At 32.5% G+C, this 23,324-nt stretch overlaps 4 protein-coding genes across 6 annotated transcripts; 2 read left to right on the forward strand and 2 right to left on the reverse strand.

Moving 5' to 3' along the window:
• Window positions 1–5,543: 5,543 nt before the first annotated feature.
• On the reverse strand, window positions 5,544–6,323 carry LOC125863272 (protein PAM68, chloroplastic). Its single transcript, XM_049543454.1, has one exon. It carries the CDS (start codon window positions 6,230–6,232, stop codon window positions 5,660–5,662), a length of 573 nt encoding a protein of 190 aa, XP_049399411.1. The 5' UTR covers window positions 6,233–6,323; the 3' UTR covers window positions 5,544–5,659.
• Window positions 6,324–7,044: 721 nt separating this feature from the next.
• LOC125862160 (cadmium-induced protein AS8) lies at window positions 7,045–10,626 on the forward strand. 2 transcript variants are annotated; one of them, XM_049542170.1, is made up of 4 exons: window positions 7,045–7,140; window positions 8,569–8,815; window positions 8,975–9,247; window positions 10,374–10,626. In XM_049542170.1, the coding sequence occupies exons 1-4, from the start codon at window positions 7,138–7,140 to the stop codon at window positions 10,385–10,387; spliced, it is 537 nt and encodes a 178-aa protein (XP_049398127.1). In that variant the 5' UTR covers window positions 7,045–7,137; the 3' UTR covers window positions 10,388–10,626. The 2 variants fall into 2 exon arrangements, with proteins under 2 accessions (XP_049398127.1, XP_049398126.1); XM_049542169.1 differs by lacking the exon at window positions 10,374–10,626 and having other exon boundaries at window positions 8,975–9,294.
• A 991-nt stretch (window positions 10,627–11,617) lies between these two features.
• Window positions 11,618–15,089, forward strand: LOC125863063 (scopoletin glucosyltransferase-like). Its single transcript, XM_049543209.1, has 3 exons — window positions 11,618–12,116; window positions 12,746–12,915; window positions 14,277–15,089. The coding sequence occupies exons 1-3, from the start codon at window positions 11,618–11,620 to the stop codon at window positions 15,087–15,089; spliced, it is 1,482 nt and encodes a 493-aa protein (XP_049399166.1).
• Window positions 15,090–15,448: 359 nt separating this feature from the next.
• LOC125863048 (growth-regulating factor 4-like) lies at window positions 15,449–20,718 on the reverse strand. 2 transcript variants are annotated; one of them, XM_049543190.1, is made up of 4 exons: window positions 20,154–20,718; window positions 17,341–17,743; window positions 15,926–16,392; window positions 15,449–15,833 (listed from the first exon to the last, which is right to left on the reverse strand). In XM_049543190.1, exons 1-4 carry the CDS (start codon window positions 20,335–20,337, stop codon window positions 15,826–15,828), a joined length of 1,062 nt encoding a protein of 353 aa, XP_049399147.1. In that variant the 5' UTR covers window positions 20,338–20,718; the 3' UTR covers window positions 15,449–15,825. The 2 variants fall into 2 exon arrangements, with proteins under 2 accessions (XP_049399147.1, XP_049399148.1); XM_049543191.1 differs by having other exon boundaries at window positions 17,347–17,743; window positions 20,154–20,715.
• Between the last annotated feature and the right edge of the window lie 2,606 nt (window positions 20,719–23,324).

Raw genomic sequence — 23,324 nt, forward strand, 5'->3', positions numbered from 1 at the left:
AAGGCAAAATTGTTAAATGTCTTTAAGGTTACAATGACCAACGATGAAATATTATATTTATCAAATCAAATATGATTTATAATTGCAAATTCATAAGTTTTGGAATAATAGACTTATGATTTTTGACTACTTTGAGTTTATAAGCACGTGATTTATACATTTTTTTAGTTATCAAATGTGAATATATGTCTAAAATTATTTATAATCTAGTTGATCAATTAATAAGCTTAGTCAAAGCACCTTTGTGCAAGTGCTAATGAATATGTGATTGTTTTATCTCTTATATGATACTCCCTCCATGTTAGTAATTATGTTTCACTTTTCGAAAGTCAATTTGATTAATCTTCAAAGTTAAACTGGATTAAATTAATGTAATATTTTCAATATACAATTTAAATATTCAAAAGCTATACTGAATATAGTATAAATTGCAATTCTTTTCATATCAATATGATAAAAAAAAATATATCTTAAAATACGTATTAAAATTAATATAGTTTGACTCGCGAAAAAAAAAAACAAGTATTACCGGAGAAAGGGAGTAGCAATTAGCAAGTAATGAATACAAACTTTCTTCGTATTTACACTGAATCATATTAATTTTTTTTTAGAGAAAAGTATTGAGAACACCCATGAACTTAACACAAGTTATAAGTTTCATTCTTGAACTATTGATAGCCTTAAAAATACTCTTACTTGATCAATAACTAAACTTATATACAACCCCGATATGCTACATGACATAATAAGTGCTCTCAAACTCTTGTAGGAGCATGAGGTTCTTAATAAAAAGCCGAGAAAAGTGTTGAAAACTTCTCTAAACTTGGCGAGAATTTAGGGAGGCATTTTACTCATGTTGCAAGATTGAGGTGTATTTAAGAGATTGAGGTGTATTTAAGTTTAGTTAGTCAAGCAAATGAGTGTTTTTAAGGTTGTTAATAATTCAAAAATAAAACTAATAATTCACGCTGAATTTAGAGGTGTTTTCAGTATTTCACTCGTTTTTTTAATAACCATGCAGTATTAATTAACATGACAAGGAGTTAAAAGTGAAAGCTACAAAATTGTTTAAAGAGAGCAAGATCTTGTTAGGCAAGAAAAGCAAAGACAATGTTCCAATGTTCTCTTTTCTATGCTTCCCTTCCTTAACTTCTTGTCTGGCAAATACTCCCATGCTGTCCATTGCTATTTTTGGGGGGTGACAAACTGTCATTTGTTTCTTTGTTTCTTCATAATCCAACATTTGAATGGACCACTCATGAGAGCTAGGGGTGGAATAGTTAAAAATTGGTGAAATTGTCTTGATAACATTTACCCCTTCGCAGGAGTCAAATGGATGGATTGAGTTGAATTTGGACAAATCTAATGAGCAGACTGAGTTGAGTCATGGATCAAACGGTCTAAATTAATAAATTGACGGGTCATTGAAGTTTCCAAAAGTTACTTTGGCTAGGATGAGTTGGGTCAAGATGAGCGAACATTGGGTTTATAAATCAATCTACACAACTCTTACCAAGTTTTAATTTTTTTGTAATTTGTTTTCTTTTAAGTTGTTTAACTACCAACGGAAACTGATTAATTTTTTCATTATTATGATTTTACATAACATACCATACAAAAAAATCTTATGGATCGCTTTGGACTAAATAATAATATATTATGCCCTAATGAACTCAATGGAGTAATTAATTATAAGAATGACGAATCTTGTTAGTGTGTGATTTTTAAACTTTTGACCTCACTTACTCCATGAGCATAACTTCAAGTTTAACAAGCTCATGCCTTTGAAGTTTGAAGTGGGACAAACGGGGTTCAAAAGTTCAATACCCCCGTTTTCAACGTCATTAAGTCCTGATCTTTGAATGAGTTGAACATGACTAATTAAAATTGGTTGAGTTAATAAATAGGTTGACCATTCACTTGTGCAAACTTGGGCTAGTTAGGTGGATTACACCTCAAATTGGTACAAACTCAAATCGATCAGTCTAGTAAATTTCAAATATTAAATTAAAAAGAAAATATTACTCTCTTTGTCCCAATTTATGTGACGCGTTTTATTTTTTGAGAATTTGCTCGTGAAATCTTTAAATTTTTGAAATGAAATCTATATATTTGTAATCTACGTAAAAAATACTATAAGTCACAATAATTAACAATTCAAAATATTTAAAAGATATGTGAAAAATTTACAATACTTACTTGAATTTTGAAATCCAAAATGTGTCATATAAATTGATACAACGAGACGTACTTTGAATGGGGTGAGAGGAAAACTTTTCAATTATGTCAACTCTACCTTCTCTTTATTGCCTTGTACAGATTTTTGTCCACATTTATGTGTAACCAATAATTGTGAGCCAAAGCAAAACACACACACTGCATTAGTTGTACTATGTTGTCTTTGCCTTGTGGCAAAAGGTCTAACAAAATTCTGTCATGTGCCCTTGCCTACATGCAATGTTTTTAATTCATATTTGGTTTGGCTAATTACAGTTTAACATCATCATTAAACATTAAGCAATGATGTGAATAACAGATTTATGTTGATGTTCTTATTTTAGTATTTTTATTATAATGTTTTTAAGTGATTTATATATTATATTTTCTATTGTTGCTACTATTATTTTTTTAATCATGTTGATTTTTGATAGTCCTTGAGACAATCAGAATCTAACAACTTGTTTGGATGGTTGTTACATGTTGTATTCTATATTTGTATTGTATTGTTAGTTTAAGTAAAATATTTGTTTTGATTGTTATTTAAATTATATTATATCGTATCGTTTAAATTCATCGTTAGGTAATGATGAAAAGACCCGTTTTATAGAACAACGGATTTTAGTGTGTAGCATCGTTACCTTAATATTTTCTTCTCATTTTATCTTTATTTATTATTTAATAATTATATTTCATCTGTTATCCTATATTTTCACAGTATCTCTACCTGATACTAATCATTAGTAAAGATGAGGGAACATGCATGAAAAGCAATGGTCGAGATTAAACTTTGTTCAAACTGTCAAACATTAGGAATGTTCGTTTATGTAAGTAAAAAAATAATAATAAATAAAAAAATAAATACAACACAACACAATAATGCAATTTTTTGCTGAAAAACCCTTACGTGAACGTTTGGACATAAAAATTTCGATATATTTCGAAAAGTTTATAACAATTTTCTATCCAAACATGATTCCACAACGCAATTCCAAAAAAAGGTGAAATTAAAAATGCTTATAGGCGGATCATAAATCAAATATTGGGGTGATCAACTAAGAATGATTTTTGATTTATTTTGACTTACAAGCAGTTTTTTAAAAAAATATTTATCAAATGTGTTAATAAACTAAATGAGCGGTCTTTTCGAAATAACTTTTTTACCTCATCGAGATAGTGATAAGATTTTCATACACATTATCCTTCACAGATCTTATTTAGTGAAATTTTACTAAATATGCTAGTATTGTTGTAACTAAACTAAAAGATACTTATAAACTAATCTGATCGATTTATAAGCTTGCTAAACATCATCTGTATTATAATTAGCTTCATTTGATAAAGTATTGTTTGATAACCTATAATAAATGGTATGTAACGTATTATAACATTTGAAATTACACTGTCTTCACCTTGTTGTGTATTTCTAGTTAAGAACATTTGAATTTACTAAAGTTTTATTTACTTCTAATTATTTTTATTTAGCCTCTTTATTCTTTGTAGTCTAATATTCCTTACTGGGCTTATGTAGCTACCCAAGTCAACCAATGGGCTTTTCTCTGTACAATTGAGGTAGGCCCAGCCCAATTTCATGTTTTATGTGTTGGCTTATTTGCTAATCTAGTATTAATGTTCTTATTGATGATACATTGGAAAAATTCGTTGGTATTTCAATATCAATAGGTTAATTGTTTCACTTCTGTATATTTGAATAATAATTCAAATCATATTAACTAAATGTTCAACTCAATCCTATATAACATGGTCGATTAATAGATTCATCGTTACGATATATTCATATCTCACATTAGCCAGATATGATATTCATAAAAAAGACTCACTTTCAATGGTGAAAAAAAAAACATGTGAGAATAAAAAATCTTTTAAAAATAATACAAAGTTAATATTAATCTCATACGGAGGACAAATCCTTTAAATCACCATATTCTCAGACATAAACAACTTAAAAATCACTTCATGACAATAGATCGACATCGCGTTTTCACAAAATTCTACATACCCCACAAATCAAGAAAATACCTCCTTACGAAAAGCTATTTAGATGAGAAATTTATAACAAAATCAAGACAATAAATGACATGTTCAGATAGAAATGCATAGTCAATAGCCCGTCCAACTTATTTCAATATTAATTTCAAACGAGAAGTAAAACTTTATAATCAACATAATATAAGACATAATCAACTTTAAATTTACTTTGTGATAGTAGATCGATACCATTTACACAAAATTCTATATACTCTACGAATCAAGAAAACACCTAATTCATACAGAAACAATCTAAGTAACATGGTTATTATAGAGACTAATATAAAAGACATTCAAAGAGCCAAAAGTCCTACTTCTTTCGATATTAATTTCATATGATGAATAAATACCTGAAATCATCATAATCTCATATATTAACAACTTAAATATTACTTTGTGACAATAAATCCACGTCGTTTATGTAAAATTCTACATACCCACAAATAAGAAATTACTGAAATCATAAATAAACAATCCAATATATACCAAGATCAAGCTTTAAACACATTATATTAATGAAAGATGTATAACCAAAAGTCCTACGCCTTTAAAACCATCACAATCTCATAGGACTCATACACAAACAACTTAAATATTACTTTATAACAATAAGTCGACACCATTTATGCAAAATTCAACATACCCCACAAATCAAGAAAATGCCTAAATAATCATAAATCAACAATTCAAATGACATGGTTATATAACAAGACCAAGATTTAAACACATTATATTAATGAAAGATGCAAAAACCAAAAGTCTTTCGCCTTTAAATCATCATAATCTCATAGGACTCATACATAAACAACTTAAAATATTACTTTGTGATAATAAGTCGACATCATTTATATAAAATTCTAAATACGCCACAAATCAAGAAAACACTTGCGCCTTTAAATGAGCAATCCAAACGACATAGTTATTATAAGACGATCAAAATTTAAACACATTGCATAATAAAAGATGCATAACCAAAAGTCCTACGCTTTTAAAATCATCATAATCTCATAGGACTCATACGTAAGCAACTTAAATATTACTCTGTGACAATAAGTCGACTACATACCCCACAAATCAAGAAAACACCTAAATCATAAATAAGCAATTCAAATGACATGGTTATTATATAACAAGATCAAGATTTAAGCACATTATATTAATGAAAGATGCATAACCGAAAATCCAACGCCTTCTAAATCATCATAATCTCATAGAACTCATACGTAAACAACTTAAATATTACTCTGTAACAACAAATCGGCTCCATACCCCACAAATCAAGAAAACACCTAAATCATAAATAAGCAATCCAAATAACATGATTATATAATAAGATCAAGATTTAAACACATTATTATATTAATGAAAGATACACAACCAAGGTTCAAAAGTCCTAATACTTTTTTCTTGATCCACCACCACTAATTGATTGCCAAAAAACAGGCCAATTCTTCTTAGCTTCATTCCAACCCAAAGTTGACCCTTCTCTCATTGGATCCCAACTAGATGAAACTATCCCATAACTAACTCCCAATAAGGCACTCCCAAAAAACACAAATGACACAATAAAAGGTACCCAAGTAGGCACATCAATTTTTAAACCAACCTTAAGATAATAAAAAAAAGGAAAAAACAATAAACCAATAAACAAAGGAATACCAACTGAAAGTCCCATTCTACTTATCATTCTATTAGTTACTATCTCTGGTATAACTCCTCTTTCTTGTTCTTCATCATCATCGTTATCGTCGTCTTGATCTTCATTTTCTTGTTTTGGTATTTTTTTGGATCTTTTGGTAATTTTCTTAGGGGAAGGTCCAAAACCTTTTGGAGAATTGAATGTTGCAAAAAGAGGTGTGATTTTTTTATGTAATTGTTTGGATTTGGGAATTTGGAAGTGTGTGTTTTTTGAGATTAGTGGATTTAAGGGGGATAGTACAATTCTTGGAAATGAACATGTTTCCATTATTTTTGTTGAACTTCTTCACTAGATTTGCTTTACAACTTCTTCACATTGTTTTAATTGGTTGGTGGTGGTGAGGCCTTTAGTTCAAGATTTTTGTAAGAGGCTTATCTATAAGTTGTTGGAGACCATGGTTAATTTACTATATTGCCCATGTTGGTAAGTTTGTCCAAAGGCTTAGTATTAAAGTGCTCAATAAGGTTAAAAAATGTATTTCACTTATATGTGAGATAGTTTAGTTTGGTTCGCATACAAAGTTATTTTGAGATTATAGTGTTGTAATTATAATTTTGTGATTAATATATCAATCGTTTCGGAAGAAATAAATATAAAGTTTGAGATATAAATTTTTAACTAAACAAAATATAAATTTCATCTCATAGTGATTCTAATCGTCTACCTTATTCCATGAACTAAACAACTTATCACTAAAGTTGAAAGTTTCAGTTATTATTTTTAAACTTTTAAGGTCGAATATTCAAAATTATAAGATCCAACCTGCTAGTGACCTTATTCGTTTTGTTCTTAGACTCACATAATTTAAAACGTGTTGCTAGGATGTAATCACTCAACATCTCTTATGTTTTGTTGTTTTGAGAATTTTATCCTAAGCTAGGGTGTTACGAAATAAAGTCACGCTCTACCCAAAAATTAATGAATTTAGAATTATTTAGGTCTAAGGTATCAAATATTGAATATTTTTTTTAAAAAAATGAAATGTTTTTTTAAAAAAAATAAAAATAAATCATGGGTTCTTTTTTACTCTATACTATGTATTATATATTATGGATAGATCACATTGAATCAATTTTGGCCATAAAAGGTAATACTAGTATATTAACAACATTTCAATTTCAAATTATGTTTCCTCCAAGCTTCGAGAACATTACACTGAGCAGCACCCTTTCATGGTAGAAACTTAAATCTCTATTTTTTTTTTACTTTCATTTCTAAGTGTTGATGCTTGCTTTCATTGTTTATATAAAAGGTATTTTGTGCTCTTTTGTTCTTGGGTTTTTGGCTTATTTATAAGAGCATAACTTGTGTGAATCAATTATATTGAAGTGTCAATTTGGTTTCTAGTTGTTGTTGCTTACTTTGAAGTTTCATTGTTTTTTTCTAAAAAAAAAGGCTTTTTGTGTTATTTTGATCTTTGGGGTATTCTCTAGTTCTTTAAGAGCACAATTTTGTGTGAATCAAAAATGCTGATTTGTCCATTTCAATTCTAAGTGTTGTGCTTATTTTGGGGTTTCTTTGTTTAAAAGAGGGCTATTTTGTTCTTGGGGTTTCTCTAAATTTTAAGAGCATAACTTTGTGTGAATCAAGTATACTGATTCATCCATTTCAATTCTAAGTGTTGTGCTTATTTTGGGGTTTCTTTGTTTAAAAGAGGGTTATTTTGTTCTTTGGGTTTCTCTAAATTTTAAGAGCATAACTTTGTGTGAATCAAGTATACTGATTTATCCATTTCAATTCTAAGTGTTGCTGCTAACTCTGAGGTTTCACTGTTTAAAAGAAAGCTTTTTTACCATCTTTTGTTCTTGGGGCTTTCTCAATTTCTTGAGTGCATAACTTGTGTGAATCAAGTACAGTATACTGAATTGTTCATTTCATTTCTAAGTGTTGCTGGTTACTTTGATGAGCTTTCATTGTTTAAAGTGTGCTAATTTTTTGCTGTTTTTGTTCTTGGGTTTTTTCTATTGTTCTTAAGAGGATAGCTTGTGTGAACCATGTATACTGAAATCTTCCGTTTCATTTGGTAAGGGAGCAGTTAGCAAAATCTTCTGGTTTGTGAACACAATTAGAACTAGGGATAAAGGGGTTAACTTTCTAGTTTAACTTTCAAATTATTAAAATAGCTACTTTTTTTCCACAACTTGATGGTTGACTGGGATGAGTGGGGAGAATCAGTACAAAAGATAGAGAAAGAGAACACTCCTGATCCATCTTATGTGTCGTACTTCCCTTTTTGGTATGTCCAAAAAAGAAAGTCACGTTTATTTAGAAAAAAAAATCAACTTTGAACTTCTCATTTCACCCTTAATGTGATGATTTATAGTCACGTCTATGTCTTGTTTTAGACCACAAGTTTTAGAAGTCTTTCTTTTCTTTTGTAAACTGTGTGTCATATCAAACACAACAACATAAATTGGGATGGAGGAAGTAAGACATAGAGGTAGAAGTAAAATTTGCCCTCCAGATCAGACTGTTAGAAAGCTTTCAGATGACAACTTTCCAAAAGGAGTTAAAATTTGCCCTCCAGACTTAGCATTTCCATTTTGGTAATCTTAGGGTATCTCTCAACAGAATTTGATAGACTTATGGGCTTGTGATTGTAGGTAGAAATGATTATAAAGGGCTTGTTCAGGCGATACGAAAGATGGAATCCAGTGCATCCTACATATGGAGCCTTCTGGGGCATGGGAATAGGCATTGGCTGTGGGGTGGGATGGGGTCCTGGATTTGGTCCTGAGGCTATTGGTTATGTTGGAGCTGGATGTGGTGTTGGATTCAGCGTTGGCTTCTCTCTGCTCGGCGTTGGCATTGGTCTACCTGCCAATTACATTTACACAGGTCCTTACAATGGTAAAAATAACTAACTTTTCATATTCAGCTTCTTAATGAATTTGGACATTTTACATTTCTGTTACTTTTTGTTTATATTTGATGAATATTGCCAACTGTCTGAGATTTGAAACTATTGTTGAAGTTGATTTATTAATTTACCCGAATATCCTTTCGTAGCATTCACAGCTGCCAGAAGTGGTGCTATTGAGATGTCTCGATCCACTGATATACAAAACATGAGAAACATTGTGGAAGACAGTTGGTGTTACCTCGATTCAAATATTGCTGGCTTCCAAGAAAGAGTGATTCAAACTTTTTCAAGCATAAGGGTCAAAGAATCAGTTGGGAAGGCGGTAGATTCGTCTGAAATGTCGATCAAAATGCCCTTTCCCAATCAATGCATGGATCGTCTAAAACAAAGCATCAATGGCTTACTTCATCCTTGCAAAGGTATGCTACAGAGTGCTCACAAATGGAAGTAGTACCGTATTGCAGTTTTACCATGATTAGACTTTTCATGCTACTATGTTCTACATGTTAGTCCCTGTCAAATCTATTCCTTCAAACTAATGGAGATAAGTTTGCTGATAGAACACCAATTATTAAGTTCCAAGCCGCTCTTTGGAACGAATATGGGATTAAATGTGATTGCTGACAGGAAAGGAACTTGATCTACCCTTAGTTGATATGGTTATTGGTTCGGATTGGTGTGCAATTTGCAACTAAGATTGCTTTTTCATTTTGCAATATATCAACCACTTTTTCCAACATTGACCATCTCCCGACTGTATTATGTTACTATGATTGAAGAAGTACTCACCAATTATATCCGTTTTTCTTGGAGCACAAAATCAATTGTAGATGACATCTTGGTGATAAAAGTGGGAAGAAGTAAAGAGTGTGTGTTGTGGGGGGTAGATGGAGGATTAGGTAGGACGAGGAACAGGCCATAACTCCTACTTTCCTATGTATGAATCTTTTAGGTCAAGATTGTTACGTTTATTAGGTGTAATCTGAAGCTAGATAATGATATCGATGTTTTTGTCAACTTTTTAGAATCCCTTCAATCATAGAGCACAAGGAAGTTCTATTGAACATGTTACTGTTTTCATCAAGACTTGTTCGGGGATCGTTGAACATGATTACTGTTTCCTTCTGGTTCACTGAAACCGTGTTATAGTCTTATCTTGAATCTGTGTTAAACTGTTAAATGTTCTTGAATAACGAAGCCGGTACTCTATCTGCAATCATTTGCTCCCATAAAACTAAGAAAAGGTCCACATAATAGAAACTTGAATGTTCTTGTTTCAATATTTTCTATTGCCAATGTTCCCTTTACTGATACTTCCACGCTAATATATCACGCGTTGTCATCTGTGTAGTCTGTGGTGCTGTCGTTTATAACTGTTTTGCAACCATGACATTGCCAGTGTTGAGTACCTCATATGGATACTTGCACACACTCATACCCGATATATACCATAAATGAATCCGCGTAACATACATGTATCCATCTTTTACTGCAATCCAGAGAACACGAATAACTTCTCACGTGTCGTGTATCGATTTCTTGCAGGTTCAAAGGATTAAGCAACATGTTGAGGAGCACAATGTTTTTCTATCCCAGAAGGGTCAATGTACATTGTACACTTCATAGCATTGGCCTTTGTTTATGCCTTCCCACAGATAGTAGGAAGCATAGGTAGAAGAAAAAAGAGTATTTACAGTTGCAGTTATTAGGTTGATACTATATTGCAAATGTTGTTAACATGCTTTGATTTCTTTTAGTTTGGAAAACATTGTTTGAATGGAAGTTAGAATTTGAATTATACGGAAAAGGGTTAAAAATGTCTCTGAACTATCGCAAAAGGTCTCAATATACCCTTCGTCCATCTATTCTGCTGATAAATACTTCTCGGATTTTTAGTAGTGTGTATGTAATGGTAGAAAACGATACAATCTATCCAAATTAATATTGTATTCATCAAAATACTTACAATTATAAAACTCCTCCCGTTTCAATTTGTTAGTCCACTTTCTTTTCAAGTCAGTTTCAAAAAATGTTTCATTTCTTTAGTGACAATTCTTTAATTTCAACTTTTCATTACAGTCGATGTGATTATGACTACTAGATTAAACGATCTTTTAGGCGATATTATTCGTATCTTTAGTTTAAGATTACAAGATTCAAAAGTCTTGAATACTTTCTTAAATTCAGTGTTAAGTCAAAACAAGGCAATCAAATTAAAACAGAAAAAATAGAGAGAACTGCTGAAAAACACCCCTAAACTCGATGTGAATTATTAGCTTCATCCCTTAACTATCAACAACCTCAAAAACACCTATTTACTTGACTAACTGAACTTACATACATCCGAGATCTTGCAACATGAGTGAAATACACTTCTAAATTCTCGCTTTAGGGGTGTTTCCGACACTTCTCTCGGCTTTTTATTAAAGATCTCATGTTCCTACTAGAGTTTGAAACCACTTATTATGTATCTAAGTTATCGAGTATAGAAATATTTTTAAAACTGTCAATAATTTGTGGCACAAATCTCATAAAACAAGACACCAATGGCTTACTTCATCCTTGCTAAGAAGTTTGTGCCAGAATGCATGCGTTACAACACTAGAAAATACAATATAGTACAAGTGGAATTTGCATGCATGAATCTATACACCTAGCAAGTGACACTTGTTTCTTACTTTTCGACACATAATCTTATACGTGTCATCACATCGTTACTCACAGAAGAAAATTCGAGGTTTTTCTCTTAAGAATAAATACGAAAAAACTAATCAAATTTCATAAACAACATGGAGAATGCTATTGGAGAGATTTTAGTAGTCCCATTTTTTGGGCAAGGCCATGTCTTGCCCTTAACTGAGCTTTGCAAAAAACTCTCATCTTTTAATTTCAAAACTACATTTATTCTATCGTCCGATAGCTCCTCTTCCATTTCCTCTTCCCTGGTGCACCATCCTTTAGTTAGCGTAACGGATGTTGATGCCCCAATACCGCCCCCTCCCCGCCCCGAAATTAAATTCGACCCGCAGCCAATTATGATGCATTACAAGCAAATGAGACAAGGTGTAGAATCAATTTTAACATCTTATTGTAAAAATAATAATAATGTGACTAAAAATAATAAGTTGAAAATTGTTTGTGCTATAGTTGATATAATGATTTTGCCATATTTTGGAGATGTTTTCACCAAATTTCAAGTGCCTATTGTGGCATTTTCCCCTTTTAGTGCTGCTTCACTTGCTATGGATTATGCTGCTTGGAAAGCTGATGTAGAGTTCATCATACCAGGTTAGCGCATTCAGAATTTAAATTTTATCGATGAATCTAACTTTTAATAGTCAAATCCTAATTACATGATCTAATATTTATTGAGTCACAAGTTAGGGTAGAAAGTTAGAAAATAGTTCAATGTTATCTCGCTCTCCTATGGGGTAGGCTTGATGGGTAGATAGTACTAACATTATTTTGTACTAGTAGCACATTGACACTCCTATTCTTTTCATGGGTGCACTGTTAATTATATCCTAATTTCTGTCCTAATTTCTGTCAGTTTTTCAAGATAGATATTCCTCTATATATATATATACATGATTTTTTTCAAAGTTAACGGGTGCACGTGCACACCCACATAGAGGGGTGGGTCCGCCTTTGGAGCCTACTACCTATCATATTATTCTAGTCTGTATGGTATATACTACGCTTTCTCTATTATTTGTTATGTCTTGTTTTACCTCTACATGTGCTACTTGAGTTGAAGGCTTTTCAGAAACATCTGTATATATATATATATCTCTACGATGTAATTATTAGGGTAATATATGTATATACACTGAAATAACTACATACGATATATCTATGTTTTGCATAAAAATAAATAAATATTACGTAACTAATAATCTTTGTTATCCGCCTATCAGGTGAAACCCGGTTTCTTCCGGGTTTACCCGATGAAATGGCAATGGATTATGGTGATATAGTAAGGAGATACTATGGTTCATCAGAGGAACCATTAATTGGTACATTAATTGGTACAAAGAAGAAATCTTTTCCAACACAACCTGGTGATGAGCCTGTTTGGGTCCAAGAGGTAATTAATATTAATTTACGCGATATACTTTTCTTTTTACTCTATATTATTATTATTTTAAAAAATAATATACTTTATAATATTTAACTTTAAACTTACCATTTAAATATTTTCACTGAAATAGAGGGTAACTNATATATATATATATATATATATACATGATTTTTTTCAAAGTTAATGGGTGCACGTGCACACCCACATAGAGGGGTGGGTCCTCCTTTGGAGCCTACTACCTATCATATTATTCTAGTCTGTATGGTATACTACGCTCTCTATTATTTGTTATGTCTTGTTTTACCTCTATATGTGTTACTTGAGTTGAAGGCTTTTTAGAAACATCTGTATCTCTACGATGTAATTATTAGGGTAATATTTGTATATACACTGAAATAACTACATATGATATATCTATGTTTTGCATAAAAATAAATAAATATTACGTAACTAATAATATTTGTTATCCGCCTATCAGGTGAAACCCGGTTTCTTCCGGGTTTACCCGATGAAATGGGCATGGATTATGGTGATATAGTAAGGAGATACTATAACTCATCAGAGGAACCATTAATTGGTACAAAGAAGAAATCTTTTCCAACACAACCTGGTGATGAGCCAGTTTGGGTCCAAGAGGTAATTAATATTAATTTACGCGACATATTTTTCTTTTTACTCTATATTATTACTTTTAAGAAAATATTATACTTTATAATATTTAACTTTAAACTTACCATTTAAATAACAAACTTCGAAAAAAAATAAGTTCAGAAAGGTCATAGTCCCCCACCCCCGCCATCACCCTTCATAGTACGTTTCACTACTAGAAACAAAGAATTTTCTCAGTGGAAATTTGTGTTATGGTTTTTACTCTTTTTTCAACGAACTAGCTCACTGAAAAGACACATTTTCATTAAAATAGAGGGTAACTTTCTAATTTTTTCGTATGAAAACATAACATTTGTGGGTATAGCCACTAGATATTTTTCAATGAAAATTCAGCGAAAAAATGATGACTTCATTTATATGATCGTGGTGTACGGGTCAGCTTTCCCGTACCTCGACTAATTTCACGAGATATCAGCCACCCCCACCAACAACATGTACTAGGTAACTCTGTCCACCAAGGCTAGGACTGATAGGAAGAATCACCTAATGTGTTTTTGTCTTTGCTTAATTTTGAACCGAGACCTCATGATTATCAACCATTTCATTAGTCACTAGGTTACACCTTTAGTTGTATAATGACTTTTTATTGGTGGTTTAAATGTATAGTCGACAATTTCACCATAGTTTAAATGTGTTTCTGATATTTTATCCCAATCATAATTATGTCTTCATATTTCTTTTTTTTTTTTCTTTAACAGGTAAAGGTTACAAGTGCCATTCTTGTGAACACATATGATGTACTAGAACATACATTCTTGGAATATTTAGCCAAACAAACCAGACTTCCAATTTATGGAATTGGCCTTCTACCAGAAAAATTCTGGTCACTTACATCCACAAAATCCCTAATACATGACAAAGAAATTAGAACAATTAATAATTCAAGTCAAAAATCAAATTATTCAGAAGATGAAGTACTCAATTGGCTAAACACAAAATCACCAAATTCAGTAATTTACATCTCTTTTGGTAGTGAACTTTTACCAACTTTACAAGAACATGAAGAAATTTCAAAGGCACTAGTAGAGCTATCAAGTCAAAATTTCATATGGGTAATTTCCAAGAATCAAGATTATTATCCTAATGGTTTGGAAAATAAAGTTGGGAATAGGGGTTTGATTATACATGGATGGGCCCCACAATTGTTGATTTTAAGTCATCCCTCGACTGGCGGATGTTTGTTTCACTGTGGATGGAATTCGACTATGGAAGCGATTGGACAAGGGGTACCTTTATTGGCATGGCCAATTAGAGGTGACAATTTTTATAATGCAAAATCAATTGTGTGTCATCTCAAGATTGGTTATATGGTATCATCAATTAGAGAAAATATTGGGTTGAAAAAGGTTAAGAAGAATGAGATTATACAAGGGATTAAGAGATTACTGGAGGATAAACAAGTTCATAATAGAGTTAAAGAGTTGAGTGACAAATTTGGAAGTGCTAATTTTCCAGTTGGTTCAATTGCTAATTTGCATGATTTTAAGGATTTTATTATGCAAGCAAAGTGATGATTGGAGATTGTTTACATCTTGTTTGTATGGTTGTTACTTGTATTGTATTATCATTAGTTTGAATATAATGTTATGTAACAATAAAATCAATTTGATGTAATCATGTCATTTTGAATATAATGTTATATAACAATTAAGTCTCATTTTTTCTGTAATGATCAAATTGATGTAATCATGCCATTTGCTTTCTTTTCCCCCATTTTGTCTATGTTTACTTTTTAATAATTCTATGTTATCCTTTCTTTTACTTTTTCATAATAGCTCTATTATGTGCTATACTTTATTTGTAAGTTTATCGTTCAAATTGTTGATGAGTAGTATGATGTAACTACAGAAAACGACACAATCTAAGAAATTGGCAAACAAACATCATCTAAAGATGAGAAATTCCAAATAAAGGATACACAGAATAAGAACTTGGTGACTAAAATATCATCAGCTTATTTGAAACTAGATTACATGATTTGCAATCTTTAAACTGGAATCCAGAAAGTGAAGACAGGCAAAGTACATTTATTTTCGTTATACGGCGAAAACTGGCTGCAATTGTCTTGTAAACCATCTAAACACCATAAGACATGCATAGGTACCAGGATGTTCTCCAGCAACTGAAGAGGTAACTTTGACATCCGGGGCGGGGGTTCATTCCCTTGACTCGTACTGATGAGAATTTGACTAGCATATCTGTTCTCAGCACAGCACCGGAAACTGTTTATTGCAATGGTAGCATTCCTCAAGCATCTGCACGCGATGCAAAATCAAAAGTCATGGCTGTCTTGCTATAGAATGCGACTTTAATTGGATAAAAAGGTTGCTCGAGGATGTTAACTCACCGTTTGGGGAACAAGAACTCCTTGAAGAGAAGTCAGAAGGAGCCATAGGAATGGATATGGACAGCTGAGTAGTGGAGAAATTGTTTTTGTTGGATCCCTCATCATCAAGATTGGACCATGATTCCTTAGTTGTAGGCCATTCGTCAAAGAAAGGGCGCATTGAACGTTGCTCCTGCTTTACTGTCCCGGGAGAGCCTATGTCACTGCTGAAAAAGCAATGTTGGTGTTGTCCCGAAATAGTTGTATCATTCATAGGCTCGAATGGATTAGGCATTCGGATTTGTCGCGAGCTATCTAGCAACTGTGAATCATTTTTTGGTTTCACCATGGGGCTTGAGGGAAGTTGTGGAGGCATCAGACACCACATGCTGTCTGTGTTAGATCCCATCCCTAAACTTCTCGTGCCTGCCGAAGCTTCGAGAGAGAAATTCTGCTCATCAGCATCAGCAGTCATTCCATGGAAATACCTGTGTTGCCAATTTGAATTTCATGAAACTGGATGTTACACAAGTGTAGCCCAATTTGCTATCTCAATAATTTAATATGTTTTACCAAATTCTTATTTTACAAGTCATGTAGTCTAGTTTCAAGTTACACCACTTATTTCTCGAAAGACAGGAGAGCGTATTAGACAGATTTAACTGCAGCATCGCACTCAATAATAGTATGACATGAGTAGGATGGACCTACCTATGGTACCAAACACTATACACCACAATAGTTAAAGACCAAACAATGCCTTTCTTCTTATCTGAGATATAAGGTCTGAAAGGACAAAGTTTCTTAAATGACAAAAGTTTGTTCTCAACTATCTTCTTACTACTTCATTAAGAATGCAAAATGAACTCCAAAGAATCAAGCATGTCAAAAGAAAAAGAGGCAGAAAATTATGACACAAAAGAAGTATGAATGACTCCTTGTAGTAGCATAACCAATTCTACCATGCAGAATACTTTAGGTGGAAGACTCAGGTCATAATTACCTAAACAGAATATCACTTACTAGATCACTATAGTTAGAAATAAAAGATCACCGTGTATCTGAAACATAATCCAGAGTTAGGACGCCAAATTCTGTTTACCATTTGGAAGTTAAGCTTAACAGAGGGGGAAAAGGTGGATATAGTCCAACATGTCCTATTTAGAATCCTTCCGAATGTAAAAGATTTGAATGTAACATTTTTATCTTTAATCGGTAACATAAAGCACAGATCATAGAAGCAAGCCTTTTCACATGTAACCAGTATTGAACATCACTTGTGCAGTCAAAGACCAAATTCAATGCAGGAAGATCCTCTTCACTTGGTAAATGCCAACTACTTCAGATTTCTTCTAAGGTAACAAGTAATTAAAGATGACCATCAGAGAAAATGCATCTCAGGATAAGAGGAAACATAGAGAACAAAGAATATTTACCCATACCCCTTGCTATCTACTGCATAGGTGGCAGGCTCCATCTGCATCTTTGTTGTGGCACTTCCATAACTTGGTCCTTCAGTATTAGCAGCAGAATATAGTGGCGTGTTCTGGAAGCCTTCACTGCTGCTACGCTGGAAATTGCCACTACTGCTACGTTGGAAGTTTCCACTTGTTTTGCTGCTCCCAGTAGTATTATGTGACATACTAGTCAACAAGGACTGGGCAGTCGATTGAGATTCCACATGCTTTCTTGAACGGTTGCGGCCTCGATGCATGTGCCGCTCGCAATACTTTGAGTCAGGATATGCATCTTTGGCGCACCTCCACTTCTTTCCATCTGTCCTTCTACACCTTCCTGGCTCAGGATCAAACTTCTTCCCATAATAGGAGCAATAACCCACTGACAGCACAAGATACAAACTAATAAGCTTCATATTTAGCAAACACAGTAGGGCTGCAACACCCCTCCCTCAGACCCCTTAAAAAAGAAGAGCATAGCACGAAAAGAGAACATTTTACTACATTTGATTGAGTTGTCCGCAGTCGGAACTCCAGCAGATACGAGTTTTACCAGAATAGAGATTGAAATTTATTCACTCCACAGACATTGAAATATAAATTACTTATAAATTATGGCATAAAACCAAAATAGACACCAGATAAGCCTCTACAAAAGCACTAACATGCCGCCTCTTACATTATTGTACGATACAGAAGCGCAAAAGTATAGTCCAACACGTCATATATTTAGAATAAACGGAAAAGGGTCAAAATTGCCCCTGAACTACGTGAAATAGACCACTTATACCCTCCGTTACATTTTAGGATAAAAAATGCCCCCGCTGTTACCCTAAGAGACCACAATTACCCTTAAAAGTTAACGGAAGTGATGTGGCAAGCCACATGGCACTAAATTCGCCACCTAGGCTTGCCAACTAGGATACCCACTAAAATTTTTGACCCAATTAATAATTCAATCCTAACCCATTTTTGTGATCATCGGGATTGATTTCAAAGCTAAAGCGAAATCTCATGGTCGTCTTTATACCTCAAGCTTGGGTTGTAGCTATGAGGTTGAACTGACTGTTCCATCTGCAGTCCACATGTTCTGTTTCAAACCCAATATTATACATTGCGCCAAAATTGACGAGGAGAAGGTACACTAATTTGCTGCTTCTTTAAGGAGTTGTAAACGCCCCAAAGTTTATGAAGGCAAACATATATGTACATTGATGAAGTTATAAAAAAGCAGGGAATAAATCGAAGTAATACCTAATTGATGAAGTTGTAAATAAGCAAGGGAAGCAAAAGATTTTTATATTTTTGTGGGTTGATCCAACAAAAATGGGTTAGGATTGAATTATTAATTGGGTCAAAAATTTTAGTGGGTATCCTAGTTGGCAAGCCTAGGTGGCGAATTTAGTGCCATGTGGCTTGCCACATCACTTCCGTTAAGTTTTAAGGGTAATTGTGGTCTCTTAGGGTAACAGCGGGGGCATTTTTTATCCTAAAATGTAACGGAGGGTATAAGTGGTCTATTTCACATAGTTCAGGGGCATTTTTGACCCTTTTCCATAGAATAAATTAGCAATCTACTCTAACCCAAAATCGGCTTATCCTGCAGTCCTACCAAACGAATAAAAGAAATAAATGTTTCCCTTACAATAACTAATTACAGAAATATGCTGAAATGAATGGATCAGCAGATCTTCAAACAAGGAAGTGGAATGAGATGAAAACAAAATGAATGGCTACCAATAAGAACTATCCTTACAGGGACAGAGCTAGCGGAGAAGAAGTGGTTCACAAGAAAATCAAGTTNTCACATATTTAGAATAAATTAGCAACCTACTCAAACCCAAAATCGGCTTATCCTGCAGTCCTACCCAACGAATAAAAGAAATAAATGTTTCCCCTACAATAACTAATTACAGAAATATGCTGAAATGAATGGATCAGCAGATCTTCAAACAAGGAAGTGGAATGAGATGAAAACAAAATGAATGGCTACCAATAGGAACTATCCTTACAGGGACAGAGCTACCGGGGAAGAAGTGGTTCACAAGAAAATCACATTGTATATACAAAGTCAACTTTTATATATATATATATAGTAGACAATGAACCCTTTGGCGAAAATCTTGCCTCCGCCAATGCTGCCTTAACAAAATATTGAGCCAAAAAGGAAACAATGACAAAAGAGTTATCTTTATGACTTTATCTACATGCTCCAATTTCATTATCAAACCATACTAAATTTCCATTTCAGAAATGCAGACTTTTCCATCATACTACTTAACTGAAAGAAGCTAAAAGAAAGAACTATAATAAACAAACAAGCTAACTTACAAAATGAATAGAGGAATGTCCTCGGTTAAAATGAGAAAAAAAACATATGATCTCTTCCTATTAGTCTAAACACTATGTTATAATCTAGTGAGAAGCAGATTTAGTTTATTTCAAACCCAGTATTTTTCTTTTGGATAATGATGGTGTCCGAGCCAACTTGCGCCCAACTTTCCAGCACAAGTACCGGATAACTCTGTCTATCAAGGTTTAACAGATAGGAAGAACCCAGTATCTTTTTAGCCTAGAAGATGATATCTAATGAAAAAAAAATCAAAATTTTCAATAAAGATAAGATTTTTATCACATAACTTTAACAATACAATGAATTAAATGCTAAAGAACTTTAAAGATTACAACCCAACAAGCTTAAATCTGGATCCATCTTTGCATGCAAGCTGGTCAATACCAAAATTACTGGGAAAAAAATTGGCAACCAGAACAAACTAGAAAGAGATACATACAGCTAGGATGATGAAAGAACCTCGCTGAAATGGATTCAAAGCTACGTCGTATAGGTACAACAAGGTCCGCCGGCACAGGAATACCCGCCACCAAATACTTATATATCATTGCTTGATGCTCCAATTCCTGCCACTGCACCGCCGTGAATGGCGGTCTGTACCCATTCTCCGCCGCCATACTCATCTCCCACCTAAAAAAGAACAAAAATCCCCAAATACCCACTTCACAATTCACCAAAAAAAGCTGTACCCAGAAATTATTATCACAACTGGAGTTAATATAAAGGTGTTTCAGACTTTCAGTGTGTGAGATATAGAGAGCAAAAGTTGTTGGAGTTACCTAATAGGGGGACAGATCTAGGGTTTTGGATAATTATCATTAAGGGGGTTGATTAAGTTTGATTAGTACCTCCATTAGCTTAAAAATGGAGATTTTTGAGGTTGAATTAGTAGAAATTTGGATGAGTTAATGGAGAGATTAAGCTAAAAGGAAGCATTGGGACATGGGAATAAAGAAGTGTGGGGTTGAAGAAGAAAGAGATGATAATATGGGGGACCTTAAGGAGTGGGGAGAGGTAAATTATGTCTTGTTGTGGTCCATGGTTCAATGATGTAACATTTTCAAATTTCGTATGACTGTGATGTTCGAGTCAGTTTGAGTATATCTCAATTAGTTATATGGGATATTTGGTATTTTTTATCGAGTTAGTTTATATGTATTTTTCGATTGATTTCACATAGTAATTGGCTACGTCACATCAGCACATATATTGACAGAAGGAGCTTTCTTGATATGGCACTTTTCGGTGATATTTGAGTCAATTTGTGTGTGTATCTCGACTAGTACCTCTCATGAGGTTTAGCTTGTTTATATCGATCTCGACTGATTTCATAGAATAATTAGTTACATCTCATCAACACATATACTGAGTAAGGAGGTTTTCTCGATCAAATACTTCTCGCTTACATAATTGTTAGACAAGGTGAATCGTCTCCTTATATATAATTGAGGTTTTCATATCCAATGAAGTTAGTATGATAGACAGTTAGTGGTACATAAGTAACAAGTTTGTCAGTCCTTTCCTTGATGATTTCCGCTCTGTTCAACAAGGATGCGAATCGACTCCTTATATAGAGTGCAATTCGACATATTCAATGAAGCTAGTACGATAGATAACTAGCAAGTCATAAGTAACAACTTCGTCTCGTCAATCCTTCTTTTAGTGCTTTCAGCTCTGTCTAGCACGGTTTAAACTTAATGGAAATAAATCCAAATATTTCATCAATTGAAGTATCGATACGAGATTTCATGATTTTTTATCTCTTTTATATTACACTATTAAATATTATATTACTATATGAATATATTATAAAATTAATATTTTATAACTTGGTATGATAAAGTAGATTATCTTATTTTATCTTATTTTATAAGTTGTTGGTCTCACTTTTTATTAAAAAATTATATCTAATTAGTTTTTAGGTGAGTTAATAGTTTTTAAAAAATGTAGATGGTAGTAATGTATATGAATCATGACACACAAGATGCAAACTTTATCTTTAAGGTTCAATCAATAATTATTGAGGAGGATGACTAAAAAAGACCTAGTTGTAGCAAATCTTTTTTTTTTAACTTCGAATTTTGTTTGAGTGAAGTGGGAAATGTCTTGTAATTGAAGTCTTGAAATTTTGGGACCAAAGTTATTTTCACATTTAAGTTTCATCCATGTGCAATTTTATGAACTTTACTTTAGTTGTTTGTTACCATTGTGTCATATTACCTTTTTTATTCTTCAAGAAAGGTATATTGTTACTAATATGAGAATGATAGAATTATATATATATATATAAATGAAAATTACAATTACAATTCATTTTTTAATTTTTTCACTTCCTATTATCACAATTATCACCATTATAATTGTTCGCAAAAATGCTTTTAACATCAAAATTTAACATGAAAATAACTAATCGATAAAAAACAACAAAAAGATAAATCTAACCACCCAAATTAACAAGATTCAATTGGATTTTCAAGCTTTCTCAACATTTTAGTAATAGTGTTTTAGATTTTGTCACCTAATTTTTTTTAAAAAGTGTTAACTTTTAAATCTAACACAAATAAGTAATTTTTACAATATTTGAACACAGACACTTACTTTTCAGATTTAAGTTTTGTATCTTTCGAAGAAAAAGACTAAAATTTGAGAAAGAAGATCATATGATGTACATCAATTATACTCAAAATATTTGACGAATAAATAATTTTTCATATTCAGAAGATATTCCTAAGGCACCTTTTTTCTACTTCCATTTTTTTTTATTCTAATTCTTTTAAATTATTCACTTACATTTTTTTTCTACTTTTATGATTCGCTGTATAAGGAGAATCCACATATGTGATTCTAGGGGAGAGCTAGTATCACTTCCTAATTCAGACTTTCAGAGCTATCTAGTTAGCCCATGGATTGAATTGATCATTCATGGAATCATGTGGGATCACTAGGGTATATAGTCATAGTAATCGATCTAGAATGCTTCATTAATGAATTACTAATTTCAATCAATAGAGAATTATTTTATTAAAGTTTATAAAGTATTTAAAGAAGCACATATTTTTCCAAAGAGTCGTCAGCAAGATTCATATGTGTGCCACATATAGGATCTGAAGATTGAGGTCACTTCTCATTGAATCCTTATACGAGTATTATTTCAGCAATCCATCAAACCAAACAAACACTAAAAGGAAACCAACAACATAAATTGTGATTAGCAGGGCCGGTTCTATGCTTTGGAAAGTAAGGCCTTTGCCTTATTGGGGGGCCCAAATTTTTGTGAAGAATAAATTATGTGTTAATATTTTTATAAAAAAAATTGATCATTTATGATAAAAAAGTATATTGTTTTAAAAAATAAATTATTTTATCCACTTTAACATCTTTTGTACTTTGTTAAAAATAAGAATTAATAGTGAAAAGTGTTGAACAAAGTGAATTACAAATTCTTTTTTATTTCTTTTTAAATTTTAGTTTCAAGCATTACTACAAGCATATTAATATGAGGTATACCAAGTCATCAACTTCTTGAGTCAAATTTTATGGTCTAACTCTTATCTTTATTTAATATTTATCAACTTATCACTTATAGCATTATATTAACAATACATATAAT

The sequence above is a fragment of the Solanum stenotomum genome, chromosome 4, assembly GCF_019186545.1.
Source record: "Solanum stenotomum isolate F172 chromosome 4, ASM1918654v1, whole genome shotgun sequence".
NCBI classification, from domain to species: domain Eukaryota; kingdom Viridiplantae; phylum Streptophyta; class Magnoliopsida; order Solanales; family Solanaceae; genus Solanum; species Solanum stenotomum.

What these genes read in the sequence shown, in the direction of transcription:
- LOC125863272 (XM_049543454.1), bottom strand. Translation starts at nt 6,232, where the DNA reads ATGGAAACATGTTCATTTCCAAGAATTGTACTATCCCCCTTAAATCCA.
- LOC125862160 (XM_049542169.1), top strand. An exon ending in TTACACAGGTCCTTACAATG is followed by an intron (nt 8,816 to 8,974) that starts GTAAAAATAACT and finishes ATCCTTTCGTAG; the next exon opens with CATTCACAGCTGCCAGAAGT.
- LOC125863063 (XM_049543209.1), top strand. Translation starts at nt 11,618, where the DNA reads ATGGAGAATGCTATTGGAGAGATTTTAGTAGTCCCATTTTTTGGGCAA. An exon ending in TGTAGAGTTCATCATACCAG is followed by an intron (nt 12,117 to 12,745) that starts GTTAGCGCATTC and finishes TCCGCCTATCAG; the next exon opens with GTGAAACCCGGTTTCTTCCG. An exon ending in AGCCTGTTTGGGTCCAAGAG is followed by an intron (nt 12,916 to 14,276) that starts GTAATTAATATT and finishes TTTCTTTAACAG; the next exon opens with GTAAAGGTTACAAGTGCCAT.
- LOC125863048 (XM_049543190.1), bottom strand. Translation starts at nt 20,337, where the DNA reads ATGAGTATGGCGGCGGAGAATGGGTACAGACCGCCATTCACGGCGGTG. An exon ending in GTTCTTTCATCATCCTAGCT is followed by an intron (nt 17,744 to 20,153) that starts GTATGTATCTCT and finishes TTGTGCTGTCAG; the next exon opens with TGGGTTATTGCTCCTATTAT. An exon ending in GTAGATAGCAAGGGGTATGG is followed by an intron (nt 16,393 to 17,340) that starts GTAAATATTCTT and finishes TTGGCAACACAG; the next exon opens with GTATTTCCATGGAATGACTG.